This window comes from Gossypium hirsutum, chromosome D03 (genome assembly GCF_007990345.1).
Source record: "Gossypium hirsutum isolate 1008001.06 chromosome D03, Gossypium_hirsutum_v2.1, whole genome shotgun sequence".
NCBI lineage: Eukaryota > Viridiplantae > Streptophyta > Magnoliopsida > Malvales > Malvaceae > Gossypium > Gossypium hirsutum.
In genome coordinates, this window is record NC_053439.1 from 14,695,528 (window position 1) to 14,716,686 (window position 21,159).

The following is a 21,159-nucleotide window of genomic DNA, read 5'->3' on the forward strand; positions in this document are numbered from 1 at the left end:
AGATTAATTTGTTTACGGTAATTCATGTATCTAGTTTACGAAACTTTGGTGTTGTTTGAATTGTCTTTATGTATTGTAATGAACTTGTTGAATTACAACTTTAATTTATTTTTTTATTTTGATTCGTCATGTGTCATAATTTTATAAAATGTCAACCTTCTGATTCATAATATCGAACCTAATTTTAATTTGTATTCTTTCTTAGGATAGTTATGTCAGGTTTTTCACATCAAGTGTTTCTTCCCAAAATTCTCAAGGAACCACAAGGAAATGGGTTCTAGAAGAAAATGTTGTGTTGGTTACTTGTATGGTCGACTTGTACAATACTTGAAGCTATAACGCAGATACGGGATTCAAAGCTGGTTATTTAAATGAGCTGGAAAGAATGTTAGAAAATATTTTACCTCATGCTATGTTGAAGGCTAAACCTAATCTTGAATTGAGGATTAGGACATTGAAAATGGATTGGACAATCATTTACGACATGCTCAGTGGAAAAGACAATAGCAGCTTTGGTTGGGACGAGCATAGGCAGATGGTTGTTGTTGAAGATGCTGTATGGAACTATATAAGTGTAAGAATTATTTCCTGTTTTTATTATCTTATTTTGACCAAACTTATATCTAATGTAGATTCCTTCTTTTTTTATAGAGTCATAAAGCAGCCAGTCAATTCAGACATCGTAGTTTCTCTTATTATGACCAACTTACTTCCATATATGCAAAAGATCGAGCCACTAGGAATGATGCTCAAACAACTGCATATATTGTTGAAGAAATAGATGCTGATGATGTAACTACTACAAATAATCTTGAAGAAAGAAACAATTACCGTGGATACGAAGATGATGTTTCCTTGGATGAGATAGATGTCTCTGCTACACAATCGTAACCGCTGAAGCCAAACCAAGGTGGTTCCACATCTTCAAAGAAGAAAAAAAAAGATGGATAATGGAATTGAACAAATTTGTACTTCAATTACTGATGCTACCATGTTATTGGGGGAAAACATATGAACTATCGGCCTTGAATTAAATAGGAGCATTGCCTCCGAGAAAGTGATCCAAGAAAGTACTCAAAAATTATATCCGACCTTATGCGAGTAGAAGGATTAACTGAAGATGAGCGCTATCATGCATTAAGCAAAATTCCTGACCATCCAACACAAATGCTCATTTTTTTCAGTCTACCTTCTTCAGTTCGATTGGAATGGGTGAGAAGATTTCTTTCTAACCATTAAAAATCATGATTGTGTTGGTGATGTTTTGATAACTTTTTGTATATGTAATATTTGGATGGTAAGATGCCATTAGTAGAATGCCATAGACTGTTGTAACTTTTTAGTATTGTAAAATTTAATATTTAGTTTATGACATATAAGTTAATGACATCATGTAACTTTTTGTTAATATATGAAATTATGTTTAGATGTAAATTATATTAGTTCTAATATTTTGCTTTTTAGTTTAGAAGATAATTAAATTATTTGTTTCACTAATGATATTTTAGCACATTGCAATTTAACAATAATAAAGTAGATTATATGTTATTTTCTAATATTATATATTATAATTTTTATTAATTCATATTTTAATAATAATTATATTTTATTAAATTATATATTATTTTATTAAATTTTATTTAGTAAAAAATTATGTTAAAATATGACTAAATTATATTTAATAATAATCTTATTAAAATTTAATAACAATAACAATAATCATCTACCTAAAAAAATTCTATTAAGGGTACTTTGGTCATTTAATACTTTTTCCTTATGCTATTACATCTATTCCATTCAACCAAATACAAGAATGCTATTATACCTCTATTTCATTCCATTCAACCAAACAACTGAATTACTAATTACAGTTTTATTCCATTATAGCTCTATTCTATTACAACTCTAGTTCATTACAACCCTATTCCATTCCCCCCAACCAAATGTGCTGTTAATCTTTTTAATTTTAAGATTTCAAAGTTCAGGTACAATTGCTAATACAGTAAATATTTTTTTTGTTAAATTTGTTGGTGTGAAATTTTGAAATGAAGAAAAAAAACTCAATTGTTTGCATTCAATAGAAAAATGATGTTGTAATGAACTTGAATTTAATAAAATAATTTTAACAGTAGAACTTGAATTTTGAAATCTAAAAAGTAAAGGGACTAAATTCTTAAAAATAAAAGTACAAAATTACATATGTTTATTTAAGTAATGTGTGATGCATGAAAAACTAAGCGTGTTAAATATATTATATAAACACAACACTTGATCCAGACAACATGGAAGAAACAAATGCAAGTTGATTAACAAAGGATCAAAATGGAGCAACAGAAGGTCGAAAGTGAACTTTGAAGTTGTGAAGGTGGATCAAAGCGAAAGAAATGAATACCGACTTATACTTTACTTGGTCTTCATGTTATGAAGAAAAATACACATTCTGAATTTGACGTGGGACTAGATTTTTCTTGCGAACAAATAGAAACAATCTGTGATACAAAGCTTTGTTTAAAGCGAAGAAGAAGCAACCATCAAAGAGATGATATGAAATCAACGATAAAATCTTGGATACCCGCTGCCACAAATTATGACGTAGGCTCTCCTACCTGAGGAGACCTTACAGCAGCACCCCTCAAAAGTGCAATGAAGGTCACCGTCCTAGGCCATGAGCCTTAATGATCGCTCATAGACCCCGTCCAGGTAAGTATGTTGGTTAGTTGCAGCTTGCTTCATATTTATACGGTACAGCGCTTTGTAAACCCTCATCAATAAGCAATGTGGGATTTTTTAATTTACAAATTAAGGGAGAAAAACACGGGGGAGAACGATAGAAACGACAGCGTTTCCCTGAAATTTCTAACAGAGTAACAAACCTACATTTTTCAAAGGCGCAAAGAAATAAACAAAAAAAGAAATTCAGAAGCAGAGACAGAGACAGAGACAGAGACAGAGATGGCAACGGACGGCGAGAAAGAGATAGCAGCTGCTAACATGGAGAAAGAGGAAAGGAAAAGGAGAAATGCTGAGAAAGGGTTGAACCGGATGTCTCAAATCCGGTCCGCACGTCCTCAATCTCAAGAACATCACCCCATTCCACCTTCATCAACCCATGCCAAAGGTAACCTCTTATAAATCTACTTGTTAGCTTGCATGGGTTTCCCTTTTCTAATTACATCAGGCTTCTGTGAATGTTTTGAGACTGGGTTTTTGTTTCTGATCTGCTAAACAATCTCATCGGAGCCTGTTTTTGTCATATATGTTCTTTATATAGGCTACCATCAGTTTTACCTGGAACATACATCGGTTTGAATAGGGGTAGTCTTCTTCGATTGTTTGATAGGAATTATTCGTATAATTTTTGTTTTTCTCAAAAAATTTCTAATTAGTTAATTGGATCGTTAGTCTTATTGAATTTCTGACAGATGCAAGGAGAGAAAGCTTAAGCTTTGATGCACGGAACGACGGAATTCGAGATCGTAACGCATTTTTCTCCGACGATGACCAGACATCGCAAACAAATCAATCTCACAATATCAGTGGTACATGATGTGCTTGGTTCTTATTCATCTCCCTTCTATACAAAAACAAAATATTCACTGTTTAATGTGTGCAATACATAGTTCTTTCTTGAAGGAGATAGCAGCGCTCTTTGATTACTTTTATTCAATTTTGGCAGCTGGACCTGCGGGACCGAGTGAAGCCTCAACTTCTAGTAATCTTATACAAGGTGGGACGCATGAAATATCAAGTGCCAACTCCGTAGATGTTGGAACTGATAAACATCCGATGTCTGGTCGTGCGGTGGGAGAAAAGGATAAATCAAAGGCAATGCAGGACCAGAAACCATCAACCAATGCGGAATCAGTCCAAAAAGCATGCAGGAATCAACCTAATTTATTCTCGTCAAAACTAGTGAATTCCTGCATTATAGCTTCTGAAAGAGCACGCAGTTTATGTGCCCTATTCATAGCAATTTGTGTGCTTCTTTCTCATATTAATTTTCCCTTGCTTGGATTGAGTATAGGCAGGTCGGACAGCAATGTAGCCTCAAAGCCTCTTTACGTAATCTTACTCACCGACTTGGCCATTGTGCTCAGCCGACTGTTTCTGGACAAGAAAGGAGTGGTGTCGGCAGAGGTGGAGGAAGAGAAACCTGCAGCAGCATCTCAAGAAAATAAGGAAAACTGGGATGGAGCCGTTATGCTTTTGGAGAGAGGGTTAGTGGCCTATCAGACAATGCGAGCACTTTTCATAGATTTCAGCATTTATGCAGTGGTGGTCATTTGTGGCACTTCTCTACTCTAACCCCCTTTTTTCTTTTCGGTTGGCTAGAAGATACACTATTCTTCTGCAAATGATGCTGGGAAACAATTTATTTGTTTCATTTACAGCGTTTAACTCAACTTCTTATATTCTTCTTTATCTGTCATATATAGGATTCATTAAGTGTTGTAGGTGGAATTGGTGAAAGGCTTTATATATAGGTTGGTTACCAGCTCTGAATGCTGGCTAGTAATTAAGGATGAACCCACTGGCTCTGGTACTTGAGAAATGAGATTTCATTACATGGAAAAATGGCAGGGATTTCTTCTGGACCACCTATTTAGCCACTAAGGTTTATGTTGCTCCAACTTTTCGTTTTTCTTACATATAATACTCCAAATACATGAAAAACCCTTTTATTTAAAAAAAAATTGAGTATAACTTTATCAAACACAAACCTTTATATTATTCAAATACATAAATTTTTTTTTTTAATACATATATTAGTACTTATAGCATAGAGGCAACCAATCCATGCACCAAATGACAGCCAAATACTACATTATTCATATTTAAACCTAGGTGTTGGTATATCCAACAATATTATAATTTTTTAAAAATTTCAAATATATCAAACACAGAACGTAAGTTTTTATCAGAAATGATAAATAGTCGAAACACTTAAAATTAAATATGTGTTTAACATTGAGGCTAAAAAGTACTTTTTAAGCGAGATTGATTTTTCATGCTAGAAATAACCAAAAAAAGGAACTTTTCAAGTTAAACCAACTCTTTAAACCAGTTTTAAAAAAAAATCAAACTAATTTTTCAAGCAAAACTAAAAGGTTGAAAATTTTAGTTTTCCAATTTTTAAAAGTCAATTGAGTGTCAAATTATAAATTTGTCCCTCTTTTATATCATCTGTCGAGTATAAGGCATAATACTAAATGTAGCACTTAACGCTTACATTTTTTGTTAATTTGGCTTTTATTTTTTATTTTATCTAAATTTGACCATTAACCTTTCAAAAATAATTAAATTGTTTTTTTAAATATTGACTAAAATATTAATTTTTTAACGATGTTGGCGTGATAATTCGTTTGGCAACCGGCTTATACTTCATGTTGACATAGTACTATTTGTCTTATATGTCACTTCAACAAATAATTTAAATTTTATAAAAACATTCAAAAAAATTATAAAATGTTCATAAAAATTCAAAAAGAAGAAGAAGAAGAAGCATGTAGTACATGTGGATTGTCATGCAAGCTATCATGTCTAAAATTTTGATATTTTAGTAAGTACTTCTGTTAAAAACAAAAATTTAACTCTTTTTGAAAGGTTGATGGCCAAATTCAACTCATTTTAAAATAGTTGAGGGTCAAAAAAAAAGGAATAAAGACCAAATTGACAAAAAAATGCAAATATTTAGGGCTAAATTTGACATTATGTCTAATTATAAATATGATTTATACATCCAAATTATTTTAAACAATTTATATTGATTGTTTAAAAGTATTTAAAATTGATATTTAATATGTTATAATATTAATGATTTTGAATATCATTTAAATTATTTCATGTTAAGTTATAACATCATGTTTAAAATGGACCTTTTAAATTTTCACCAAACCTTTTGGTAGCAATGCTAAACACATGAAATGTGAAATCAAACCTCTCAAAAGTATTTTTCAATAGTAATACTAAACTGCTCTAAATGTGAATCAATTTGTGAATGATCATTAAACAATTATTAAATAATAAGATACAAAAAAGATAATGGAGGTAGAGGCAGAATGTAATTGGAGTTAGGGGGCTTGACCCCAAAATTTTGGTAATTTTTTATTAAAATTGTTATGTATTTTTGAAAATTTTAATTAAACCTTAAATATTTTGAAAATTCTAATTAAAAAAAATTAAACTCCTAGAATCTAAAGTACTAAATGGAGGGGACTGAAATCCAAACAAGGCCCCACCTTGGGCTGCTATGGTATATTGTTGTTGTTATAATTTGTAATGCCCTAATTTTTCTAGTACAATAAATGGAACTGTTCCGAGACTTGCTACAGTAAAATTTTGAGAAAAAAAATAAAGATGAGACCAATAAAGGGAATTTTTAAAAGGAATTATAATGATTAATGGTTGAAAATCAATGAATTAAATTTTGGATGTGAAAATATGGATAAAAGGATTAAATTAAAAAGTTGGAAAAGTATGAGAATTAAAGAGAAAAGTGACCAATTAGAGAAATTATGGATTGATAATAATTTCTATCAAGAAAACTGAGTTTTGGGCTAAATGGAATAAAAATAAAAGTATAGGGACCAAATTGAAAATTTTCCATTTTTGGCCTAAAAAGGATTAAAATGTAATTTTTGTATGGTTGGACAGTATTATGGAGCTTTATGATGTTATGTAAAGATTTAATGTGTTAAGTGTCATATTTGATATTATTAAGTGAAATGATAAGAGAAAGCGACTAAAAGTGTCATTTCTCTATTAAAGAATACTTTGAGAATTTTCAAGAATATTATATTAAGAATTTATGAATTTATTTTACGTGTAGAGAAAGAAAATTAGTGGCAATGGATTTGGAATTTAAATCATGGGAAATTGTGGCTCATTCATTTAAATTTTGGGTTTGACTTTGACTAATTTTATGTGAATAAAAGAAAAGGCATTTATGTACTTTACACTTTATCTTTTTCATTTCAAATCATCTATGATTCTTCACAATAAGTAAAATGTAACGCTCCAAAAATTTACATATTTGTCTGTTAATTTTTGTTATAATTAAGCATTTGTATTTGTGGCGTTGCACTCTAGTTATGTGTTGGCGGTTAGGGGTTTGAGTCTTTGCGTAAGTGAAATGGAGATATGTTTTTGCTACTCTGCAGAATTAATTTAGTTTTTCTTTTGAAATATATTTTTATTTTCGTATTTTAAATGTATCTTCCTTCTTCCCTATCTCGTTCCCCTTCTTTTTGGTTCTTCTATATTCTTTTTCTTCTTTTCTCTTTTGCTATATAGATTATTGAGTTCTGCCTATTAAATTTTTGTTGTTGTGGTCGGGAAAGTTTCTTTTTCTGTTGTTCTTTAACTGAAAGTTAATTCTATAAGTTTTGGTGTTAAAGTTTTGCTAACATTTGATATTGTTCACTTTTGGTCAAAAATTGGTTTTCTGATTAAACTGCTCGAATCCTTTGTCTAAATGTTCAATTGGTGTTTGTTAGGAGAAGGTCTCGAGGAAAATTGTTCCTCAAATGACTTAGGTTCATGAATTGTTGTATCGTGCGAAGGTAATGGTTGTTTTTAAGTTGGAGATTTGCGTTCAAGTTTCAAAATAGTTGGTTGACTGTTGTTTATGCAAACTATTTCGTTTTTTCCGCTGATTGAACTTTTGATTGTCATTTTTAGGGATTTGGATCATTTCCTATTATTCTACATCGAATCTCTAATAGGGGTGTAAGGAAAACCCATTTTTCTACAACTTTCAAACGCCAAAAAAAAAGACTGTCGATGCCACACGGTCGTGTGTCAGACCGTGTGACAAGCCGTGTAACTTACTGTTTATGAATCAGAGTCACACGGGCCAGGGAAACAGGTGTGTGTCCAGGCCATGTAACTCACTATTTGTGAAACAGAGTCACATGGGTTAGAGACACAGGTGTGTGTCCAGGCCATGTGAGAGATATTGTGTGTTTTGAGTCACACGGACGTGTACTTGGCCGTGTGCTAGACTGTGTAACTTAATATTTCAGCCACATTGGTGTGTTCTAGGCTGTGTGGACCACACAGGCAAGTCTTCTAGGCCATGTGAATCCATACGTGCGTGTGAGCTAAAATTTAGATTTTTCATTAGGGTCGTAAACGTCATTCCAATCAAACATAGGCCTACCATAATGCCCGTATGATCTGATTTGTGTAAATCCCCTTAACCTGAATCCGTCTTTGAATTAGGGTTACGAGGCATTACTGATCAAAACACAGTTCAGAATAGTCATTCATTACAATTTAAGCACAAAGTAATATAATCTCCTTTACAAATTTTTTTTCTGAACTCAACTAATAACCATCCTCTTATTCCTACTAATCAAATTCGTAAAATTGAATCACATAGTCAACCCATATCACACTACATATTATTCATTAGCATATAAGACAATAGCTAACATTACAACATGGCCAATATACTTTTGATACTACTAATTTATGCGTAATTCACCAGAATAACAATAGTTATTTCTAAGTTCAATTGCCGAACCAAACATACCAAACTTATATGCTAAGCATCATGCCAAAATTTCATATACACAACTAATTCACTTCTCATTTCTTCAGCTAGCAAATTAGCCTCAAAATTCATACCAATTTCCATAATTCAATATTAAGCTAATTATACTATTTCATAACCTAATACAAACATCAATATGTCACTTTATAACTATATATATAACCAACAAAACATACCTAAAACATAGTCATTATTTACCAATTAGAACCGTACCTAAATAACCAACCAATCAATCATAAAACATATTCATTCTTTGCCATCATTTAATCATCAAAATGTCACCTATCATAATAAGCATGCTAAACACATAGCTAATATACATACACATCAATTACCATGATTCATCTCATAACATAATCCTAAACACAACTCTATCATATATACCATTTCCAAGCCAACTCACATGGCTAGAATTACAATTCAAAATATACCAAAAGTTCACTAGCCTATACATGCCATACACCATATATACAAAGCTTCAAAAGTACCAACAAGATGATCGATAGTGTGATGATGTTTCCCGACGATCTCCAAGTCCAAGCTAGCTTCAATAATCTATAAAACTGTGGAAGAATGCACAAAGTAAGCTTTGGAAGCTTAGTAAGCCATAAACAAATAAATCATTTCAATGATATCTATAATTCAATTCAACTAGGTCGAATTAAAATATATCTCAAACACATATACATTTAACTAACTCATATAAATTCATATGATTACATTAAGTACTAAACTTACCTTTATATTTCATAAACATATAACTTCACACATACCTGAACCATTCATCTCAAATTCACATTCGGATTTGTTAAGAACATATAGAAATCATATAAAGCTCGTACAATACCATATCCCGGATATGGTCTTACATGTTAACGAATATCGATGCCACTGTCCTAGACAAGGTCTTATACGAATCATATACGATGCCAATGTCCCAGACATAGTCTTACACGTTTTCTTACTTCGATGCCAATGTCCCAGACATGGTCTTACACGAAATCACACCTCCGAAGTCCTAATATCATGTCATCAATATCAAATACATTTTCTAAGGTTCATTCAGAGCTATCGACTTCGTAATTAAATCATTTCATACACGAAACCAGTCATCTAATGCTCAAATCAATTCAACAATATATATATTCATATACGAATCAAAGTCCGCAATGTATAATCATATACAAATCAATTCGGCAATGTATAACTATATATGAATCAAGTTTGGCAATGTATAATCATATACGAATTAATTCGGTAACTTATATCCATATACAATTCAATTTCAACAATGTATAACCATATACAAATTAATTTCAGCAAAATATAATCATATACAAATCAATTTGGCAACTTATCTTCATATACAAATAAATTTTGATAATGTATAACCATATACAAATAAATTTCAGCAACGTACAACCATATACGAATTAATTCAGCAACTTATATCCATATACAATTCAATTTCAACAATGTATAACCATATACAAATTAATTTCAAAAATGTATAATTATATACGAATTAATTCGGCAACTTATCTTCATATACAAATCAATTTCGATAATGTATAATCATATACAAATAAATTTCAGCAATGTACAACCATATACGAATTAATTCAGCAACTTATATCCATATACAATTCAATGTTAACAACGTATAACCATATATAAATTAATTTCAGCAATGTATAATTATATACGAATTAATTCGGCAATATATATATAATTAATCAAATTCGGCCACGTATATAACATTTACATTTAAATTCAAAAACATTTATTTACATATGAACTTACCTCATTTGGAAACGAACGGATCGGAATGACAATTCGACAACTTTCGATTTTCCCCGATCCAAATCTGATTTCTTCCTTTCTTGATCTAAATCAATTCAAATTTAACTTTTTCATATTCATTCAATTTCATCCAAAAACACATAAATGAGAATTTTTCACTTTATCCCCTAACATTTCACATTTTTACAATTTAGTCCCTATTTCACAAAATCACAAATTACACAAATTTTAAATACACCCATGCTTAGCTGAATTTATTAGAGGTCCCTAGCAGCTGAAAACTTGCATTTACTTCACATTTCAACCACTCAATTTCCACATTTCTCAATTTAATCCCTATTTGAGAGTTTCATCAAAAATCACTTTATAAAATATTAAAATCTAACATCAAATATTCATATTTCACCATTAAAAATCAAAGAACACATAAGCTCATCAATGACAACTATCAAAATCTTTAACAGTTTTGAAATTGAAGACACGGGTTAGCTAGTACTAGTTGCAACGACTCCAAAAATATAAAAAATCATTAAAAATAGTACAAAAATACTCACCATGCACCCAAGTATACCATGGCCGAACCTTAATAGCTTAAATGGTGTTCTCCCTTAGCCAAAATCAGTTGAAAATGGTGAAGAAAGATGATAACTATGTTTTGTTTTATTTAATTTATCTTTATTTACTAATTTACTTTAATGCCATTAATGAAATCATTAGAAAATCATATAATGGATGACCATTTATGTCATTATCCACTAACTATGGTCTAATCACATCATATGGACCTCAAATTTAATTAATCATAGCAATTGAGCACTTTAACAAATAGTATGCAACTTTTGTATTTTACGCGATTAAGTCCTTTTATCAAATTAACTAACCAATCAGTAAAATTAAATCACGAAACTTTCACACATATTAAATAACATACTGTAAATATCAAAAATAATAATTAAATAATTTTACGACCTTAGATTTATAGTTTCGAAACTACTGTTCCGATTTAGCTAAAATTCAGCTGTTACAATTTGGGCTATAAAACCCATTAACTGATGACTTATTTCTGTATAAACTGTTATTATATATATCATCAATTTGTAGAATAACGAGTAATCGTATTCCAAATCAACTGAGTATAATCTGGATCTGTAACACCGTATGCTTATGTTTGTATTTGTAAATCTGCATCTGCATTGGGGTTAGGATTGAATAAAAAGGAAGTTGTGGGCAGTTTAATTATTTGTTGAGACTGGTGGCTAAGCCACACATATGTATCTGATTCTAGTGACTTATTACTTTCTAATCTGGTAGCTAGTCTGTGACATTTTGAACGTGACATATAGTCACCATGTGGTGTGTAGAGATAGGTACTTGATACCCTTTGTGGTGTGTAGGATTGGACAAAGATAGTGTGTAGCCGATGGATGTAGGAAATCTGTATACTGTATTTATCGTCATCTGTATCTGTAACTAATATATTCTGTTCTATTTTGTATCTGATTCTAAGAATTGTTGAACAATGAGAAATTGAAGATATGTTCTATAGTTTATGTTACATAAAAACTATAAGTTACACACTGAGCCTATCAACTTATTTTATCTATTTGAACGAATTTCAGGTAATCCATTGACTTAGGCGGCTCAGCGTGGCGAGAACTTGGTCATCCTCATTTAGTATTTTACTATTTTAATTAAACTTATCCTATAGTATGCTTTATCTTGGATTTCAGATGTTCAGTTTGGATTTCTACGTTGTTTTAATTGTTTAAATGATTTCTGATAATTAACCTTTAAATAGTTCAAAGTGAGATTTTCTGAAATGATTTGATGTAGCTTCCCAGATTTGGTCTTAACGTCTAGGCCAGGTATGGGGCGTTACATTTAGTGGTATTAGACCTAGGTTTACAAAATTCAAACTGTTTTTCTGGGCTCCTATTTTTTGCTAAAATGTTTTTTTAAAAGAAAAATTAATTCGAGTAACACTGAAAACTGATTTATAAAAGACTGAGTCTCCGACGCTAAACCTGTAAGTACTTTTACTTTATCTAGACTAACTAGCTAGAAAACTACTGAACTTGTGGGTTTAGTTATAGATTGTGATATAGACTATGAAATAAACTATCTGATGAGGATTTCGAACTGATTTGTGAACTTTTGACATTGTAGATAAGTGGATATAATGAGTTTACACGGTAGTCGTGGACGTGGTTTGCGTGGTCATCATGGACGCTGGGAAGGAGCTCAAGCAGAGTCATCCTCTACGGGCAGTATGCCTAATTTGGAGACCAGCGAGACTGTTGGTAATCCTACTGTTGAGACTGGGTCTCAGACTCTAATAGCCAGGGATGACGTACTGTCCCAAGCTATGTTACGTATTTTAGAGAGAGCCGTTGAGACCCATTCTGGATCTCGGGGCTAAGGGTCGGTTATTGAACTACTCCGGTCAAATGGTGCTGAGTTGTATAGAGGTGTCACAAGAGTTGCCCATACCATAGCCGAGTATTGGTTAGTGGCCATCGAGCGTATTATGAACGACATCGACTACACTTCCGCACAGAAACTGAGAGGTATCGTATCTATGCTTCGAGATGAGACCTACCAATGGCGGTTGATAGTTAAGTAGGATGCCCAACCTGAACAGGCTATGTGGGATTTCTTTAAGAACGCCTTCAGAGTAAGTATGTTGGGGCAAGTTATGTAGAGGCTTGTAGACGGGAGTTTATTAGCTTAGTTCAGGGTGAGAGGTCCGAGGCCGAGTATGAGGTTGTGATGTATTCATAAACCAACTAAAAATTCAACAAAAGCAAGTGCGCCTATCAATTAATAGTATAGCTACGGTGAGCACAGATATCGTTCCTACAAACTAAAAATACTAGTAATTATTGTCTTTCTATTATTTAACCGACAAATTGGAGTGATTGATTAAAACTAAAATTAACTAAATTAATTAAGTAAAGAACATGGTAAAGAACAATTCAGGAAAATAAAAGAATCCACCTAAACTTCATCTGTCATTATCAAGCTAAATTAAGCAAATTCTTCACTTAGTATCTTAATCCATAGAAATCCCTAAATTATGCTAATATCTCTCTTCAAGACTAAGAACAACTGACTCTAGGTTGATTAATTGAAATTTCTTTCCAATTAAAATCCCTATTGTCGCATTAGCTCAATTTATGGATCCCCCTATTAGATTTGACTCTAATCTGGTAGATTTATGTCGTCCTATTTCTAGTATTGCATACAACTCCACTTAATTATGCTAGATCTACTCTTAAACAGGGTCTATTTCTCCTCTAATTCAAGCACATCAAACATGAATTAATAGTCTAGAAATATTAAACCACAAATTAAGCACACGTAATTGAGAACAAGATCTAAATATTTATTGCATAAAAATAGAAATCAAATGACAGAATCCATCTTAGGGTTCATCTCCTCTAGGTATTTAGAAAATTAGTTTATAATCACAAATAAAAACATCTCAAAGACAATATATTCATAAGAAATTAAGAAACTTATAATAAACTTCTACACAGACTCCGACTCCAAGTCTTGTTCAGCTGCCGTGGCACGGTCAAGGGTGGTAACAGTTCTGGCCAAGGTTAAAGGGCACCAGGTAGAGGTGCGGGTCAGACTGAGGCACAATAGTCACCCTTGTGTATACAGCAAGGCACCGTGAGGATAGAGATGACGCCGATGTTATGGAGAGTACATTTTTTATTCATTATATTCTGTATTTTACTTTGATAGATATTTTATCTACTCACTCGTATATAGCTAGCACTGCTTCTGTGAAACTGGATATATCTACTGAGAATACTACTAGAGAAATTTCTATAATTAGCCTCTTAGGTCAGTCAGTCCGAGTTAATAAAGTTTATAGACGGGTTCTATTAGAGGTTCAGGGGGTTGTGTTTTTGGCTAACTTGATAGAACTTTTGTTTGGAAAGTTTGAACTGATTCTAGGAATGGATTGGCTCGTGGACCACCGGGTCAGTCTAGACTGTGCCTCTAAGAGGGTAACTTTGAGACCTAATGTAATCTCCGCTCTGGTAGCTGAAAAGCTAGTTCGGAAAGGTTGTGAGGCATACTTAGCCATTGTGTTTGATTTTGGTTCTAAAAATTTTTTTGTTAAGGATATTCAAACTCTAAAAGACTTTTTAGATGTTTTCCTCGAGGAATTGACAAGAATACCTCTGGACAGGGAGGTTGAGTTTGCTCGAACTGTTACCTGGTACTGCTCCAGTGCCCATTGCTCTTTACCGCATGGCACCAAAATAGCTTATAAAATTAAAAGCCCAGCTTCAGGAACTTCTTGATCGAGGGTTCATTCGCCCCAGTATGTCTCTATGGGGAGCATTGATTCTATTTGTCAAGAATAAAGGCGACACAATGAGAATGTGTGTGGATTATCGTCAGCTGAATAAGTTGACTGTAAAAAATATGTATCCATTTTTTAGGATCAACGATTTATTTGTTTAGTTTCATGGGGCATCGGTATTCTCCAAAATCAATCTTCGTTCTGGGTACCATCAGCTCAAGGTTAAGGAGACTGATGTGTATAAGACCGCTTTTAGGACCCATTATAGGCGTTACGAGTTCCTAGTCATGCCTTTTGGTTTAACGAATGCCCCGATTGCATTTATGGATCTGATAAACTGGGTGTTTCAATCGTACCTAGATTAGTTTGTCGTAGTCTTCATTAACAATATTTTAATTTATTCTAAGATTGAGAGTGAGCACGATGAGCATCTTCGGATAGTTCGACAAATACTCCGTGAGAAAAATTTGTATGCTAAGTTTAGCAATTGTGAATTTTGGTTACAAAAGGTTACTTTTTTGGGTCATGTAGTGTCAATTGAGGGGATTCGAGTTGATCCTAAAACGATTAAGACTATGACCAAGTGGAAACAACCGAAGAATGTGTCTGAGATCTATAGTTTCCTTGGGTTGGTAGGTTTCTACCGGAGGTTTATGGAAGGGTTCTTGTTCTTCGCAACTCCCTTAACTAAGTTATTGCGTAAAAACACACCTTTTGTATGGTTTGATGTGCAGCAAGCGAGCTTTGAAAAGCTCAAGTCCGTTCTGACTCACACACCTGTTTTAGCCTATATCTAGTAGAGGGTTTGTTATCTACAGCGACTCTTTGCACGCCGGATTGGCATGTGTTCTGATGCAAGATAGTAAGGTTGTGGCTTATGCGTCTTGATAGCTTAAGTCATACAAGGGCAACTGTCCCACGCACGACCTTGAGTTGGTTGCAGTTGTCTTCGCTTTGAAAATCTAGAGGCATTATCTATATGGTGAGAGGTGTATCATCTACACCGACCATAAGAGCCTCAAGTATTTGCTAACATAGAAGGAGTTGAATATTAGGTAGCGTAGATGGGTTGAGTTGCTTAAGGACTACGATTGTATAATAGAGTATCATCCTAGTAAAGCCAATGTTGTGGTCAATGCTCTTAGCCGTAGATCGATAACTGATCTAAGAGCGATGTTTGCTCGTCTGAGTTTGTTTGATGACGGTAGTCTTCTGGCTGAGTTGTAGGTTAAACAGACCTGGGTTGATCAGATTTGACCTAAGTAGAAGAATGATAAGTCTCCGGTTTCTCGTTTTAGTCAGATTAAGGATAGTGGGACTTCTGATTTTGGATTAAATAGCGATGAGATTCTATGTTTTAGGGGTCAGATCTGTGTGCCTAACGATGTTAAGGTAGTCGATTCTACGGAAAGTGCATAGTAGCCCGTATGCTATGCACCCAAGTGGGAATAAGATGTACAGAGATCTCCGTGAGCTTTACTAGTGACCCGGTTTGAAATAAGAGGTAACTGTTTTTATTTCACATTGCCTGACGTGCCAGAAGGTTAAGGTTGAGCACCATTTGCCCTCATGTTTGCTACAATGAGTTAAGATTCCCTTTTGGAAGTGAAAGCGGGTGACTATGAACTTTGTTAGTAGCTTGCCTTTGACACCCACTAAAAAGGAATCGGTTTGGGTCATTGTTGATCAATTGACTAAATCTATTTACTTTCTTCCGACCAGGATTGATTATTCACTTCAGAAATTGGCTAAGTTGTATGTTTCTAAGTTAGTAAGATTGTATGGATTTCCAGTTTCGATCATTTCTGATAGAGAGACCTATATTTTACTTCTCGATTCTGGAAGAATCTTCACAAGGCTTTGGGTACCCGATTAGAGTTTAGCGCTGCGTATTACCCTCAAATCGATAGACTGTCTGAGTGAGTTATTCAGATTCTGGAGGATATGCTGCGGAGTTGGGTAATCAACCTCCGGGGTAGTTGGAAAGATTATCTTTCGTTAGTTAAATTCAAGAATAACAACAACTTTCAGTCTAGCATTCAGATAGCACCTTATGAGGCTTTGTATGGTTATAGATGTCGTACCCCTCAGTGTTGGACTGAGTTAGGTGAACGCCGAGTATTGGATCTCGAGCTAGTTTTCGAGATTGAGAATATTGTTAGATTGATTTGAGACCATCTTAAGGAAACTTTCGGTCGACAGAAATTGTATGCATACTTAAAAAGGTGGGATATTGAGTATTCTGTGGGTGACCAGGTATTCTTGAAAGTTTTTCATTGGAAAAAGGTTCGCGGTTCAGTTGTAAGGTTAACTTGAGCCCAAGACTCATCAGACCTTATCACATTCTAAAACATATCGGACCTGTTGCTTTTTAGCTAGAGCTACCTTCTGATTTGGATCGAATTCACGATGTATTCCATGTCTCTATGTTGAGACGGTACTGATCTTATCCATCTCACATTGTTCCTGTTAAGGAGATTGAGGTACGACCAGATCGAACGTTTAAGGAAGAGTCTATTCAAATTTTGGAATGAGACGTCAAGGTCTTGAGAAAGAAAACCGTTCCTCTGGTTAAGGTTGTGTGGCAAAATCATGGCACTAAGGAAGCCACTTGGGAACCTGAGGATTCAATTCGTCAGCAATACCCTCATCTGTTTAAGTCAGGTAATTTTCAAGGCCGAAATTTCCTTTAGGAGGAAAGAGTTGTAACACCTTAAAAATTTGCATATTTGTCTATTAAATTCTATCATAATTAAGTCTCTGTATCAGTGGTGTTGTGCTCTAGTTATGTGTTGGCGGTTAGGCTGAGATATGTTTTTGCTACTCTACAGAATTAGTTTAGTTTTGCTTTTGAAATTTTTTTTATTTTTTTATTTTAAATGTATCTTCCTTTTCCCTCTCTTGTTCCCCTTCTTTTTGGTTCTCCTATTTTCTTTTTCTTCTTTTCTCTTTCGCTATAACACCCCCTACCTAAGACCGTTGTCGGAATCGAGCACGAGGCGTTACTTGACTTAACTTACTAGTTCAGAGCATAAAAAAAGTTGCTTTTAAAATTAATTCACTCACATTTAATCAATATGTCCCTAAAAGAACTCTCAAGACCCTAAAACATGCAACGGAAATGGTTCGAGTCCCAACCGGGAACATTAAAAATTTTCGATTACTTAAACAAATAAAAATAATTTATTTTAGTATTCACAATAAAACCATCCACCTGTGCAGCAGTCACTAAATTAATTATATCTCGAGCTACAAAACTCAAAATTTAAATCCGTAAATTTTCCTGAAACTAGACTCATATATATTTTTACCATAAATTTTTCAAAATTTTTTGTTCAGCCAATTAGTACAGTTTATTAGTTAAATCTCCCTTGTTTCACTGATCGACTATCCTAACCTCTTGTCACTAAAATTTAATTGTCCCATTGTACAGACTTCATATGATGTTCTCACCTATTTCTACAGAAAATAGACTCAAAAAGAAATCTAGAAATATAAATTACAACTCATAAATATTTTTGTAAATTTTTTAATGATTTTCCAAAGTCAGAACAGGGGATTCCGAAAACCACTTTGACCTTGTCTAACTAAAATGCAACTATATCAGAATACATAATTCCTTTTTCTACACTGTTATTTTTTCTATGAAAATAGACTCAATAAGATTTAATTCTATATCTCATCCATGCTCTAATTCATTTTCTACTATCCTTGGTGATTTTTCAAATTCACGTCACTATTGCTATCTCAAAACTGATTCACTGCCAATTTTTACTTTTTCATGATTTCTATGCATAATTTATCACCTAGACTTTTATAACAACAAACACCGTCATACTTAGCCATTTTAATAACTATTCATCATCAAATATTTACATATCATCTTTTGGTCATAATTTAAGAATATACAATCGAAATGACTAAGTCCCTATACATGCCATAGCTCGAAACATTTATCGTCTTAAAATACCGAGTTATGGTGGTTGATAGTGTGAACGCTCTCCGAAATCTTCAAGATCCTGACTATACTTGATAATACTATATAAAGAAAAAGAAATAAAAGAAGTAAGCATAAAGCTTAGTAAGTTTACAAGTAAATAAATAACAACATTTAACACAAATAATGATATGCAAATATCATGTTCTTAAGTTTCCTCTTTACTTACTCTCATTTACTTGTTTATTTACTTACCTATTTAGATAGCTTAAGATTACAACTTACTCTTCTCTTGCTGAAATATTGGTTCTCATTGATATCATAACATATTCTTAACTGTTATAACTCACCTGAAGTTGCTAATTATACTTTTACTTAAACTTCCATAGAACATAATCTGTTTTCTATCCCATTGAGCGACATTGGAATAATAAGGATACTTGGGTCTCATATTTGATAATAACATGCCAAAGCCATGCCCTAGACAGGGTCTTACATGAGATGTTTCTTGTACTGCCAATGCCATATCCCAGATATGGTCTTACAAGGGAGTTCTCATATCGGTGCCCATGTCATGTCTCAGACATGGTCTTACGGGGGACTTCTCATCTCGGTGCCAATGCCATGTCCCAGACATGGTCTTACATGGGACCTCTTTACCCAAATGTCATGACATTTGTATCCGATACATTCCTTATGTTTCAACGGGACTTTTTAACATTGATTCTCTATCATCTCATACTTGAGTCAACATTAAATAAATTCATTAAATAAATATATAATTGCTGGAAAATAACAAAATTAATAATAATTATTAAAATATTGTATTTATTTATCGTAAACTTACCTCGGTACAAAATTTGACCAAATCTAGCAACTTAGTCCTCTATCTTTTTCTTTCCCCGGTCTAACTCCGAATTTCGTTCTTCTTGATCTATAATAGAAAATTTATCTTATTTAATACTCACATTCATCAAAACAATCCTTGACTTAAACTTTGGAAAAATTACAATTTTGCCCCTAAACTTTTGCATAATTACACTTTTGCCCCAAAGCTCGGAAATTAAACTTCATCTCTTATTCTTATGTTTTATGACATGATGAACATTGTTTCCTTCTATGAAAACATCAAATTCCCACTCTAGCATGTACTTATGAACATTAGGTATTTTTACCGATTATGTCGATATAATCGTTCACTTAAAATCGACTAGCAAAAGTTTTTCAACAAAATTTAAATCTTAATATTCTACCATAAAACATCAAAATAAACACATTTTACCTATGAGTATTTTTCCAAATATAAACCCTAGGTTAAATTATTGCTAGAATAAGCTAAATCAAGTTACCAGGACTCCAAAAACGTAAAGAACATTAAAAACGGGGCTTGGAATCACTTACTATGGAGCTTGGAAGCTTGAAAAACCTAACTATGGCTTGCCCCTTACTATTTTCGTTCACCATGGAGAAGATGAGCACATTTTGCCATCTTTTTCCCTTTTTAATTCTTTTTATTACTAAATTATCAAATTGTCCCTAACTTAAAAATTTCCTATTTCACTTATCTCATGTCCATTTTTGTCTACCAACTTAACCAATGGTCTAATTACCATATAAGGACCTCCAATTTAAAGTTTCATAACAATTGGACACCTCTAACATGTAGAACTCAACTTTTGCACTTTTTACAATTTAGTCCTTTTGACTAAATTGAGTGCCCAAACGTCGAAATTTTTTAACGGAATTTCACAAAATCATTCTGCAAAATCGTAGACCATAAAAATATAAGAAAAATAAAATTTTCCTTATCGGACTTGTGGTCTCGAAACCACTGTTTCGACTAGGCCCAAAATCAGGATGTTACATTCGCCATATAGATTATTGAGTTTTGTTTGTTAAATTTTTGTTTCTGTGGTCGGGAAAGTTTCATTTTCTGTTGTTCTTTGACTTAAAGTTAATTCTGTAAGTTCTAATGTTATATTTTTTTTCTAATGTTCGTTGTTGTTCGATTTTGGTCAAAAATTGGTTTTCTAATTAAATTGCTCAAATCCTCTGTCTAAATGTTCAATTGGTGTTCGTTAGGATAATTTATAGAGGAAAAATATTCCTTAGATAATGAATTAGGTTCCTGAATTGTTGTATCGTGCGAAGGTAATTGTTGTTTTTGAGTTGGGGGTTTGCGTCAAAGTTTTGACATAGTTGGTTGATTGTTGTTTGTGCGAACTATTTTGTTTTTGCTGTTGATTGAACTTTTGATTGTCATTTTTAGGACTTTGAATCTTTTCCCATTGTTCTACATCGAATCTCTAACAGATGTGTAATGAAAACCTATTTTTTTTACAAGTTTTGAATGCCAAAAAATAGGGTTGTCAACGTTACACGGCTATGTGTCAGTCCGTGTAACTCATTATTTGTGACTCAGAGTCACACGGGCCAGGGACACGGACGTGTGTCCAGGCCGTGTAACTCATTTTTTGTGAATCAGAGTCACACGGATCAAGGACATAGGCCTGTGTTCAGGCTATGTAACTCATTTTT

The 21,159-nt window shown here is 33.1% G+C and overlaps 1 protein-coding gene and 1 non-coding gene across 2 annotated transcripts; one reads left to right on the forward strand and one right to left on the reverse strand.

Moving 5' to 3' along the window:
- Positions 1-2,546: 2,546 nt before the first annotated feature.
- On the reverse strand, positions 2,547-2,708 carry LOC121215858 (U1 spliceosomal RNA). Its single transcript, XR_005911827.1, has one exon. It is a non-coding gene; the product is annotated as a U1 spliceosomal RNA (small nuclear RNA).
- A 74-nt stretch (positions 2,709-2,782) lies between these two features.
- Positions 2,783-4,598, forward strand: LOC107949587 (uncharacterized). Its single transcript, XM_016884297.2, has 3 exons — positions 2,783-3,118; positions 3,423-3,539; positions 3,677-4,598. Exons 1-3 carry the CDS (start codon positions 2,953-2,955, stop codon positions 4,303-4,305), a joined length of 912 nt encoding a protein of 303 aa, XP_016739786.1. The 5' UTR covers positions 2,783-2,952; the 3' UTR covers positions 4,306-4,598.
- The last annotated feature ends 16,561 nt before the right edge of the window (positions 4,599-21,159 follow it).